A 13,716-nucleotide genomic window follows, 5' to 3' on the forward strand; every position below is an offset into this window, starting at 1 on the left:
ACGCTCACACTGATTTCCAGAGTGGCTGGACCAGTTTGCACTCCCACCAGCAGTGAGTAGGTGTTCCCTTCCCCCACATCCTCATCACTTGTTGTCATTTATGTCTGGAGCTTAGTACTTCTAACTGAACTAAGATGGAATCTCAAAGTAATTTTGATTTGCACTTCCCTGATGGCTAAAGATTTGAACACTAAAAAAGTATTCCTCAGCCATTTGTATTTCATCTTTTGAGACCTTTCTGTTTCATGTCCAATTTTCGTTACTGTTGTTTAGTTTCTGAGGAAGTTTTATAATCTAGATACTGACTCTCTACAGAAGCTTTTTAGTTTCCTATGGTCCTGTTTATCAGCTGTTAGTCTTAGTGTTTGCATTACTGGATTGCTGTTCAGAAAGTCCTTTCCTGTGCCTATAGTTCAAGCACATTCCCTACTTTCTCTTCTAGCAGGTTCAGGATATCAGATCTTATGTTGAGGTCCTTCCCACATTGCTTTTGGCTGTGGTGTTTACCACAGCAATTAAAAAGTACCTAATACAGAACTTACTCATATATTTTTGTTTCTAATAGCTTTAATCTCCTACTGGGATAAGTTTCCATGGCATGCATAAGTGCATACATACATCTGCTTTATATGCCATTGGGATACAACATCATCCTCCACAAAGTTCATTCTCAAAAATGGCTCAATTCAGTTAAAAACAAACAAACAACTTACATTTTAAGCAAGCCTACTAATACGTTTATGGTTTTATATTAGACAGTGTTGATAACAATCCCTAGCCACATGTAGAGCATGAGCTGGACATCCCTATGCTAGTACTAAGATCTATGGAAATAAGAACCATCCAAAGACAGCACAGCAAATTAAAAAGCTCTCTAAGTTCTATTCATTTGAATCATGACAGTTTACTACTGCTGTATTTTGGCCCCTTCTCAAATACTTCCTCTGTAGCCCTATGACCTGGCCTGGTTTTCTCTGCTAGCACTAACAATATATAAATAGTATACTGAAAAATGCACCATGACTCACATGAAGACATGCTGTGCTGTCTTCATCTGGGTCAAGAGAGAAATAGCTTGGTAGTACATCTAGCTTTTCATATAAGGGATATATATTTTTAGATACTGCAATCTCATAATTAATATATTTTTTGCTTAAATTAGAAAATTTTAATTTTACAATTTTCCTCCATGGAACTATGTATTCTTTCTTATTTGTTTTATTCTTATTTACTTCTACTCAAAATTTTAACATAATAAAAACAAGATTAAAATTTCTAATTCCAAGACATTTAGAAAGACCAAAAATAGTTACGAACAGTGGTATATTGGGAAATGTTCAACAAGTGGTTCTGGGGAAAAAAAGAGAGAGGGAGAGAAAGCAAACTAACCAATTCCTTGATTTGGAGTATTTCCATATAACAGTGACAAAAATATTGACATAATCATTAAAATGAGGGATTTAAAAGTGACTTTTAAAAAACTGATGGAAAATGTCAACTTAGTTTAATTTAAGTTGTATTTTAAATGCTATATACATGCATCTACGACTATAAAGACAAACACTTGTACCTTTTAAAAACTTGTCATCAAATTGCTGAGCGGAAACTTTCTGAGGAGCTTTGATTCCAGCTCCCCAAGTGACTAAAGGAGTTAAAGTCTCTGAAGGATGACCGGCCCCATGGGAACCTACAGCAAAGACATCAAGAGTCATCAGATGAGTACAGAATCACCACCAATGGCAAAATAATCTCTAAATGCTTTGTTTTAAAGAATTGATCCATGTAAGGCTGGGAAAATCAGAGGCCCAAATTCAGAAACTACTGCAATTTTGCTAAATGGATGTAATGTGACTGTCAAGCTGTCTTCTCAAAAACTATGCTGATATTCATATATCAGGGCTTTTGTCAGCTTTAGCCAAAAAAAAGCTGCTTCTTAAAGTGAGGAGCAATAATTGTAGTGATACAGAACTGATCAAAGTGATGAAAACACGTGGCTAATGAACGTTCAGCCATTAATGGGACATCTATATCACAGGTGCACATACACACCAAGGCCTAGGGATCATCACAGAAGGGGGCAGGGCAGACAGAGGCAGAAACATTAGGGAAGAGATTTTTCCAGGGAACCATCTCCCAGTTGGGAGCAAGTGTTTTAGACCTCTAAAACGGACAGCAAGATGTACAGATTCACCATGGTTTAAAGACAAAATGTTCCCCCCAGGCTCACATATTAAGTATTTGCTTTGGGAGGCTGCAGAAACATTAGGATGTAGGGGCCAGCTTACGTCGTTAATCACCAAAGGTATGCCTTTGAGTGTAAAAACCTGCCCTCATCTCGATTTCTCTATCTTAGCTTCCTATCTACTACAAGGTAAAGAATCCTCTGGGGGGGGGGGGGGAACCAACCCTAGAAATACGGCGTTCTGCCCAAGCCAGTCAACCACATCACATCCTCTAAGACAGTGAGCCCAAGTCAATCTTTACTCTTAAGCTGCTCGCCTGTGCTTTGGTCATAGCTATGCATGAGGAACTGACACAGAATCCTTTTCTTCCAGCCTCACTGTAAATGGGGCAGCAAAAAGCAGTCCTTTATAAAATGGAACCCAGCTCACTAGAACGTCATCTTGTGATTCAAGAGCTCAAATCTCATCTTTATGTCACACTGTTCTGAGTACAAACTACATTTGCCTTGGACATAGCTAATGAGGTCGGTGGTCCTAGGAAGTCCTCAGCAGTCCCGGGTAACACATCTTAATTAGTGTCACTCCTTTTGCCTCCACATGTAGGGAATTCCTGGTGGAATCTCTTTTCTAATAGAAAAATGTGAAGAAAATTTAAAAGTACTTGAGTATTGTTTAACTTTTTTCTACTTTCTCATTTGTAAATGAGACTGTATTCGTTTTACCAATCAGAAAAAAAAAGATCTTTTATAGAAGGTCATCAGGCTATTTAACGTTTTAAACATACAATTATGTGTTGGGTACTTGCATATTACAAGCCATCTGATCAGAAGATGATGTCTTCTGAACACAGTATTTGCAAGCTCGACCTGCCACTACTATCACTAAGGCAGCACTGAAAGGCAGACTAACCCCAGTCTGTCATTCCATGATCAGAGGTAAAGATAAACGCTGTTTTTCCATCATTGTCATAAAAATGCTTGAATAGTGACACAATTTCCTTCACTCCATCATCAACTTTCTTAATATTGTCCTTATATTCCCTGTTTACAAAAAAATAAAAAAACAAGTTAAGTTAATTTAGAAAAATCAAATTTATTCAACCCAGACTCATTACAATTAAATTAAAGAACTGAAGAAATGCTTTCAGATTTATTACTATTTTAAAATCAGAGCCCCTGGTTAAGACTAATTTTTTTTCCTTTAATGGATTGAATTAAAAAAAAACCCTGAAATAGTTTTCATAGACATTTTAAAAGGAAAATATTGATTAGTAAATATATTTTAATGAACATTTTTTAAATCCTAAACAGGATAATGGAGACTTTCAAGTTTGTGTCTTATAAACTGTTCTGGTGACCTTAATAAGAAAGTGTCATTATTTAAAGTACAACATACTCCCACCCTATAAAGTGTTTGTGACTTAAATCTACTGCAGTGTTGAGAACAAACTGTACTCAAACTTCCCATACAGTTGAACAAAGTTAGTTTAATAGGAATATATTCCACTAATGAAAACAGTGCATCATGTTAAACTAGGGGAATATGAGATATTAATGCTGGTAATTAAACCAGCAGACATTATAGTTAATATAAAACCAATTCAAAATGAAGAATAAAAATGTAAATGATTTCTTCTTTCTTACGGTCTACAAAGCTGAGAATGACACTGAAGAAGCAATAAGCAGCCTTTATGCAATTGTTTGCTGCATTCAATGCTGACTAAATAAACACCCAAGGGAATTACATCTTCTGTCATAAAAATCCATACCATAAAATGTTTATGCTTTTGAGATCTACCGAAAATACTCCCAAAATGTGGGCAATTCAGACATCTTTCTCTGCCTTGATAAATAAATATGGTATGCACAAGGTAAATGTGCACCATGGCCAAAGCATAGGTGATTTTAACCACTATAAAATTATACATCATATAGCTGAAAACAATATACAGGATAGCAGTTACATGGAGTATTAGTTCTGTTGTCATGATTACAAAGAAAATTTCATATTATACCCAAATTTCAAACAGAATCGTTATTCCCCCACAAGATCAAACTTGACACATCATTAAAATTACCTTGATGATGGTCGGTGAGCATGTCCATTTGTATCTATTCCTAATAAATGTAAGAAAAAAACTACTTTTTCTTCATTTACTTTTGAGAACAAAGACTGGTTGCTCCTCGCAGCATCAAAGAAGTCCTACATGTAACAAATGAGGTAAAAAGTAGTTAATTTATAAATAACTATAAAGTTAATTCATTTTACAGTTTCATTTTGTATCAAGATTTACCAACGTGAAATCTTTGTTATCAATTCAGATGTTTCTGTCCAAATAATCATTGAGCTATTCTGATACAATTAGGCAAAATAATTATAGAACAGGGAGCTTAATTTTATACCATTCTTACCACAGATCTACTGTAAATAAAAAAATTGAAGAACTACTTTGTTTATAGGCAAATGTTAACCAGCAGTGGTGGAAACAGTTCAAGAGCATTTATTATACGTAAATACACTTGGCAATGGATCATTTTTCATCATCCTGTCCACTGCCATTTCAGTCAAACTGTGACCTCTTACTCAGGTTGTGAGAACTCCTAACTACTTCCTCTTCCATGACTAGGACCTGCTTTGGGTGTCCTGTGGTGGAGAAATACCACTTAAAGTACAGTTCAGAACTTATTATATTAACATCACAATAACAAACTAGATTCATAAGCCTTCAGACATAAATAATTCACCCAGACTCCCATTCATAAACATGTATGCAAGTACCAAGGAGAGCGCTTTAAAATTATTTTAAATAAACAGATTATGTTAACATGCATCATTGTTTACATAAGTGTATATAGATTTAAAAGATGCTAACTTTCAATAAGATGAGTATTGTTGAAAAAATAAAGTATTTAAAAGTATAAGTGGAATAATTAAGAAAAATTATTGAAGGATAAAACTGCCCTCAAGCTACCATTTATATTCTCCTTAACTTGAGTTAAATTTATAGTTTTTTCCATGATTAGCAAAAACTTTTAACACAGACACAAGAATTGGGAAGCTATGAAATACTAATCAGGTAGAGTTCAACCTGTGTCTCAACGTAGTCACTTCAAAAGCATTTTTAAAGTTCTGTTACTTAAGGAGGCTCATGGGTATTTACTAAAGGCTAGCTGGCTAACCTGTTTTGGCTTATCTGATTTTTCTTTTTTTTGTAGGGAATTTTTTTTTTATGTGTATGTGAATATATATATGTAACAAGTACACATAGGTGCCTAAGGAGGCCAGAAGATGATGTCAGATCCTTGAAACTGAAACTATTGGTGGTTGTGAGCCATTTGGTGTCAGTGCTAAGAATCAAACCTGGGGGATCTACAAGAACAGTAGGTGCTCTTAGCTGCTGAGCCATCTGTCCAGCTCCTAATCTTTCTTTAAAATCTAATTTCTTTGTTATTATAGAAGTATTACTCTGAAACAGCATTTTCAAGATGCTCCACATCTCACATGTCCCACTAATACCAGACAAGCACCAAGGTCAACAGAAGATTAAGATTTGCCTGCAGTGACTCATCAAAGGAAAAATGGAAAGAAAGTTTTTGTGGATCCTAACAGAAGGCTCATTTTAGCTTAAGACGAAGTTTTAGAGGGTTATTTCAAAAATGAATTTTGTTAGTAATTGTAGACCATGTAATTTATTTTAAAAACACATGCTACAACACCATGTGCTCAAGTTCAGACAGGCAGCAAATAATTTGAGATGAGTTCACTCGGAAGTAAATTTTCAGGACTCTCCCTCCATAAGTGCGTACTTAGTTATAAACCACTGCACAGCAAATACCTCCCCAGGGGTACTCAATGTAAAACAGGACTTAGGACTCTGAGGCAAGAAGGCCCCCAAACTAAGGCCAGCCTGGGCTACATAACCAAACACTGTTTCAAAACAAAGCAAAACAACACACACCTTAACTTTATCAAAAACCCAGGTATCCAGTTTTGTGGCATCTTGGGCACCAAAATCCTCTCTTTGAGCATCATAACTATATGTATAAACATGGTCACCACTAGCACCTGAAAATGAAATTTGAAAAATACACAGATTTAAAAAAAAAAAGTTTAAGCTGTCATAAAACATGAAATAATCAAACGTACTTTTGTTGTTGTTTTGAGATAATCTTGTATATTATCCACACTAGTCTTGAACTCATGGCCTCAAATTAACCTTACTCTTAAGCTTCCTGAGTTCAAAGAACACAGGTGTGCCCCCATCATACCTAGCTCTACTTAAAGAATTTTACAAGTAGGCAGAATTAATTACAAATTGCTTTATGATAGAGACAGAAAAGATAGGAGAAAAAAACATTTATTTTATGTGCCATGGATGTTATATACATCAACATATTCTTTTTATCCTCAAAATAACATATTTTACTTGCCAAAATCAAAATCCTAATATGTAATAAAATAAAAATAAGTTCTGAAGTTTGTTTCCATTGAAATGTGTGCTCTCAAGAGGTTATAATATAAAATAGATGAAGATAGCTAGCATAACCCTTCCTAAAACAAACTCAAACATTTCACTTGTCTTAAGATTATATGTATTTGTCTCAACATAAGGAACTAAACAGACTAGAATTGTAGTGTGTACCTGTAATCCCAGCACTAGGGAAGTGGAGAAAAAAAAAAAAATCACAAGTTTGAAGCTAGTCAGACCCTGTCTCAAAAGCAAGGACTGAGGGGAAAAAGGTCAAAACACACACACACACACACACACACACACACACACACACACACACAAATAAATAGGTGGACAAATATGTTAATCTTATAAATTCATAAGATTTGTATTAAGAATCTATTGTAGCTGAAAGATTTCCTATGTCCCATCCAGTCCGCAGCCACTCAGACACAAGTAAATACACAGGCTTATATTATTTTTATACTATGGCCATGGCAATCTTCCTGCAAGCTAGTACTTATATCTTAAATTAGCCCATAACTATTAATCTATGTATCACCACATGTTCTGTGGCTTTACCTGTGTGCCATTACATGCTGCTCCCTGGATGGCAGGCTGTTGTCTCCTCTGCCTCTCCTTTCTCTTCCTGTTTGGATTTTCTGCCTGCCTCTAAGCTGCCTTGCCGTAGGCCAAACAGCTTTATTTATTAACCAATCAGAGCGACATATATTTACAGCATACAGAAAGGCATTCCCCCATCAATCTATAATTAATTTCTGGAGTGGATAAGCTCTTATATGTCATGAAGATGCCACAGCATTCTACAACATCAGCTCAGCTCTAGTGACCCTGTGACTCTGCTCAGCCATTCTACTTCCCATATCCCAGATGCAGACATCTGAAGGAGTTGGTTATTTACCTACCAAACATAATGAAACATTTCTATTGGTTTGTGTCTGATTCAGGCATCAGTCCTGTTTAATCAATTGTGGCCAGAAGTAGGAAGATTAATTTGGTAAGCCACCATAACTTAATCAGCCTTCACTGTTTCCAAAAGAAAGAAATATATAAATAGCAAATGGGACCTGTCCAGTGTAATACAAGTTTATAAACAGCATATGTACAATTCTGAACATACAGTTTGCTTTCTGGACACATAATTTTCTTCAGTAGTTCCACTTATATCCATACTATATATATATATATGATGTTATAAAATCTTTATATTAAATGATATGTCACTTTGCTCCCATTAAAGATCATTTAATGACAAAAACTTCACCCAACTGACTATAAAATAAATGAATTTTCTAATCAAGAGATGACCTAATATTTGTGGATTTGTTCACATAAACAAACTCAACAAATCCAAATACCAATGCAGTGAACTGTATGTGGCATTTCAATATATTATATACCATTTCAGTATTATACACACTAAATGGCAAAATTATGGCACAATAAATAGATTAGTCATTATAAATGTTTGAATATTTGAAAATCTTATGTAACTATCTACTGGCTTCTTTAACAAATTATTTAAGTATAAAGAGCCAGATACCAACACTGTCCCCATAAGAAGAACAAACACTTTGTTAAATGATGCACATGAATCACTGAATTTTAAAAACAAACTTATAAGGTGTTATATTATTACAACACATTTAATAATATAAAGGAAAACTGGAGCTCAAGTTTACAAGTTGTTATATGATAGAATATATCATTTCATTGAATTCAAAAATACTAACAGTGTTATACAACAATATTTAAAATACAACAAGGGAGAAATCTTGTCTATTGAACTGATAGTCCAATCCATTGTAGGATATATATCTGTTTTTAGAAATGATAAAAATCTCTAGAAATGAATAAATACAACAACATATAAAAATTTAAAAAAAAAAAAAGCCAGCAAGCTGGCAAAGCAGGTAGAGGCACTTGCTATGCCTAACAACCTGAGCTCCATCCCTAGGATCCACATGGTGGAAGGAGAGAACTGACTCCTGCAGACTGCCTCTGACTTCTAGACAAGTACCATGTGCACCATGAGCACACAAAACATACGGCTCTGGCTGGCCTGGAACTCACTATGTAGGACAGGCTGGCCTCAAGCTCAAAGAGATCTACTTGCCTCTGCTTCCAGAATACTTGGATCAAAGGTATGTACCACCACGAAAGGCTAAATGAGGATTTTTTTGTTTCTGTTTTTTTAGATAACCAAGGGATAGAATATAATTAAGTAACAGATTAGCCTAGTATGTGAGAGGCCCTGAGGCCAATCCCCACTACTGCAAGAATAATAAAAACGTTTATTTCTGACTTATTTGCTACCTGAGGAAATATAATCAATACTTTTACCTTTGGCAAACATAGGCAAGATATCTGGACTCCCCCAGCTCCATGTGTACTTGCTCTCATTAAAAAGAGAGTCAAATTCTACAGGATTTTCTTTCCATCCTTTGAGTAATGGAGAAAAGAATCAAACAATATGATAAGAAAACAACAAAATAAAGTCTGAAAGAAGCATTATCTAAACAGTAATTGAAGACAACACATAAAACTCAGATTTTATTAGGCATATTATAGCCTATCTTAAAATAAATGGTGAATAATTCATTTCTTACTAAAATAATCACTTTTAAATTCTTGATTGTAATGTCTAACAAAGGCATATTTCCATACATACATACTTGCTCAGTAGCACAGGATGATGACAGACTAAAGTTTAATTCCAGAACCAATACCAGGGTGTGTTCATATGAGTAAGGCATGCTCAAAGACTTGTCACAGGAATCTCAAAGCACAGTCTTGGGGCTTGAGAGATGGCTCGGAAATAAAAAGCACTTGCTGCTCTTGCAAACCCAGATGTCCTAGGTTTGGTTTCCAGCACCAATACTGGGTGGCTCACAACCGCCTGTAACTCTAGTTCCAGGAAGTTGAATACCTTCTTCTGGCCTCCATGGGCACCTGCACAAATGTGGTGCATAAACAGACCAGCAAACACACACACACACACACACACACACACACACACACACACACACATCTTTAAAAACACATTGAGTTTTCAACTAATGACATGATTCAGTAGTAAGAAAAGTATTTATATAGCAAGCATTTTATTTGATAAAAATTGTTTCAGAACACAACCTTTGGCAACTGCACTGACATCCTCATAAAACCCAGCTATTAGGGCTACATGGCCAGGCCGAGACTCTGTTGGCACACGTGTGTGGGATATTCCCCAGCTGCCTTCATGCATTATAACATTCCTAAAAGACAATTGGGATGAACAGTTAACATATGCTAGTACTAAAACTCTCATAAGGCTTTAAGAAAAATTTTATACAAGGAGTTAAGCCAAAAAGTTAATTTTAAGATGGAAAGGAATCTCAAAATCCAATTGAATTGATTCCCAACCCTATACTGCCACCAATTCAACACAGTAGCATGAAGGAGCCCAGGTAATAAGAACAAAGAAAACACTCGCCTATCACAGAGAAACAAGAGACAAACTACACCCTAGTGTTCCAAGCCACAAAGTAGAGATGTTTGGTTATGTAGGAAAAAAATGATATGCAGAATATTATATTGTTAAATTTTACTTGATGTGAGGATGGTATATGGTTATACAAAACGAAGTCTTTGTTCTTAACACATGCAGTACAGTGTTTGGTGAAGAAATGCCACACTGTCTTATTTTCAAATTGTTCAGGGGAAAAAACAAAAATTCTACAATACATATATCCACAGTTGAGGGTAAGAAAAAATTCATGTATTTTTAAAGTTGAAAACAAAAAAGGCCAGGCATGGAGGTATATGGCCTTAATCCTAGGTCTTGGGAGGCAAAGCAGGCAGATCTCTGAGTTTGAGGCTAGCGTGGTCTACATAGCAAGTTCCAGGCCAGTCAAGGCTATATAGTGAGACCTTGTCTCAAAAAAAAAATTCTTTTTAAAAAGTTTAAAAAACTATCAACTGTAAGCTAATGTTCATCAATTCATAATACAATCTTTTTTTAAACTCAATCTGCCATTTCTAAGACACACCCTTAACCTGTTGACATCCTTACCTAATAAAAGGTGCTCTAGAATTTCCATCTTCATCTAATTCATAAAGAGAATCTGTTCTCAGGCCATCAGCAACAAATAATACTAATCTTTTTGCTGGAGGAGGTAACACTGTAAACTGAGGAGTCATTCCATGAACCAAAGGAGATGTAAAATAAATGTCAAAGATCGAGGCGAAGAACACAAAATGTACAATCAATCCCAAAGCAAAAAACAGCAGCATATCCAGAATGAGCTATCTGCAAGAGAAACTGAAACAGGGAACAAAGTCAAGCTGGGCACATCTGACGAGGATCTTTCTTCTACATATCCCATAGTTTCACACACACTGGCCCTGTGTCAGGATACTACACAACTTACACTTCCCTCCTTTTACCATAGTAACAATAAACATTGTTTAACAACTTATTACTGAAATAAAATATATGCTAAAGTACACCAAGCAAAAAGAAATCAAGTTCAATTAGGATTAATAAACTGTAACTAATACAGTTAACTACCAAACAATTAAAAATTAGCAAAGAAACACAGAACAGAAGGTCCTAAAATTAGTTAGGCTCAGTCACAGGAAATCCTAAGTAACACAGAAAGCATAACTCAGTCCATTCTTGGTTGTCTGCACGGCACTGTTCCTACTCTTAGAATTTAAATTTATTAAATTACGTACACCTTTAAATTTTGAGTTACTTTTTTTTTAACATTGGTTATCATGCTTAGGGGTTTGTCTGACTTTCTTGAGTAGCAACAAACTGAACGGGAAACATGCATTCTATCCATTTGGCTGAGTTACGCACAAGAAGTTAAACTTCATTTGTGCTTCAGAAAATCTGTACTCCTTAAATAAACATTTTATTTCCCTAAGTCAATAAAAAGGGTCTTATTTATTCATTGAATACAAATCGTGTGTCCCTAGAAAGGAGCACTAAGAAGACCTATCAGAGAGCTGATGAGTTTACAAATACTAAAGAAGGAAAACCAAGCAGTGAGACGTTTAAATAATACTGTAAGATAGTGTGTCATTAAACCTCAAGGATCAAAGCATCCACCAGAACATTTTCAAATCGGTCTATCATTCTGCTTTTGCTTATTGTGGTCTACATAACTGTGTCTACAGACTAAGAAAGTAAAACACTAGAATTTCTCTTACTTGAAGCAGTATTAGGTACATACAATGACCTTGAGCTGAAAAATACGCAAGATGAGAATTACAGACACATCTTATTCTTCCTGGTCTGAAGAATCAAATATCACAAGGATGGAGAGTGTCCTGTAAAGAAGAAAGAGACATTCTAAATGGGCTTATCAAAGACAAACAAATTAAAAAATAAAATGAACCAAAGGTCAAATTAGAAGATACTTTTTTTATTCTAAGGGAATTTAGGGTGAACAAAATATACAAAGATTAATTTTGCAATCTAATCTCTCAGTGCAATGCTTGCATCTTCCCTAGTTTATATGATCATTAAACTACATAGTGAGCACCATCATGACAATGGTATTCTGAATATTAATAATTTAAATACAGAAAAATCAGCCAGGATTCTACTATCTTGTAAGCAAGCAGTTCTCAACCTGTAAGTCGTGACCTATTTGGGGATCAAATGACTCTTTCACAGGGTTAACCTAAGACCACTGGAAAACATAGACATTTACATTGGAATTTGTAACTGTAGCAAAATTACAGTTATGAAGTAGCAATGAAAATAATTTTATGGTTGGGGGTCACCACAACATAAGGAACTGTATTAAAGTGTCTTTGCAGCATTAGGAAAGTTGAGACCACTGGTTCTAAGCAAATACTTGTCAACAGTTTCTTTAAAAAATTATCTTGTCACCAGGCAGTGGTTGGTCACACTTTTAATCCCACCACTCAGGAGACAGAGGCAGGAGGATCTCTGTGAGTTTGAGGTCAGCCAGGTCTACAAAGTGAGTTCCAGGACAACCAAGGCTATAAAAAGAAAGCTTGTCTTGAAAAACCAAAAATAAATAAATAAATAAATAAATAAATAAATAAATAAATAAATAAAAATATCTTTTCTCCATTTTTATGGAGGTAAACACCTCATACATTAAAAAAACTAGATATTAACATTTAAGATGTTTTATTACATTTTTATTTGTGTTTGTGTGTGCATCTGCGTGCTTGTGAATGTGTGTGTTTGTGTGTGTGCACGCACTCGAGCGCAAGCACTCACACATTCATATGCACGAGCATGCCATGGCACAATGTGGAGATCAGAAGGCAACTCCGAGATCAAACACTGGTCTTCAGATTTAGTGGCGATGCCTTTACTTACTCTGCCATCGTGGCGGCCCCAGCTATTTATTTTTCCTTGAACATATGTTATCATTTCTCTTAAAAACAAACTCTTCTCATCTAGCACGTACCACTATCACATTTTGTCCTGTAAATGCATCTTTGCTAACAAATCCCAAATTGAAAAACACAGAAGTAGTTTGTTTTTTCCTCAATTTTTGACTTATCAATAGCAGCCATGTGATTAAATAAAATGTATATGTGGGGCTTTCAATTTAGCTCAGTGGTAGACTTGTGAGTTCAGTACATAACTATCTTTGATGATTTAATGTCTGTTTTTGTCACTTCTCAATAATTCAAGGACAGCAGGAAAGGTCACCATTTGCATCCATTACAGTTTTACACAGACTCATTTAGGATTAAGTTTCAATACCAATATGCACAATAGCCACTAGAGGTCGCCTTGCTTCTTTGTTTGGGATTCCTGGATAAAATCTTGACATTTCAAAGATATTTTCAAAACAAACACAAAAAGCCCATGTTTTATGTTTAAATATAATGTATTATACATGCAGTTGCAATGACTTGAAAGTATGAATATTCACATACTATCTATTATACCCAAACACATTTATCTCAAGCAATATTGCCATGTAACATTTTTCTTTAAAGGGAATCACTTTTTATTCACATTTATTGAAAAGGAAAACTTCATTGGGATGGTTGATTATTTGGAAACCTCCAAAACAAATG

The 13,716-nt window shown here is 35.2% G+C and overlaps 1 protein-coding gene across 1 annotated transcript in view; it reads right to left on the reverse strand.

The window, feature by feature from the left end:
* Nucleotides 1–11,970, reverse strand: part of Pign (phosphatidylinositol glycan anchor biosynthesis class N) — a 138,541-nt gene extending 126,571 nt beyond the window's left edge. Inside the window, exons 1-8 of the mRNA XM_059280406.1 lie at nucleotides 11,854–11,970; nucleotides 10,709–10,957; nucleotides 9,790–9,911; nucleotides 8,998–9,096; nucleotides 6,142–6,248; nucleotides 4,261–4,385; nucleotides 3,093–3,223; nucleotides 1,571–1,687 (exon numbers count right to left, since the gene is read on the reverse strand). Of these exons, the coding sequence (XP_059136389.1) occupies nucleotides 1,571–1,687; nucleotides 3,093–3,223; nucleotides 4,261–4,385; nucleotides 6,142–6,248; nucleotides 8,998–9,096; nucleotides 9,790–9,911; nucleotides 10,709–10,929 (922 nt within the window). The 5' untranslated portion in view covers nucleotides 10,930–10,957; nucleotides 11,854–11,970. The remainder of the gene's footprint in view (nucleotides 1–1,570; nucleotides 1,688–3,092; nucleotides 3,224–4,260; nucleotides 4,386–6,141; nucleotides 6,249–8,997; nucleotides 9,097–9,789; nucleotides 9,912–10,708; nucleotides 10,958–11,853) is intronic.
* Between the last annotated feature and the right edge of the window lie 1,746 nt (nucleotides 11,971–13,716).

The sequence above is a fragment of the Peromyscus eremicus genome, chromosome 15 (genome assembly GCF_949786415.1).
Source record: "Peromyscus eremicus chromosome 15, PerEre_H2_v1, whole genome shotgun sequence".
Lineage (NCBI taxonomy): Eukaryota > Metazoa > Chordata > Mammalia > Rodentia > Cricetidae > Peromyscus > Peromyscus eremicus.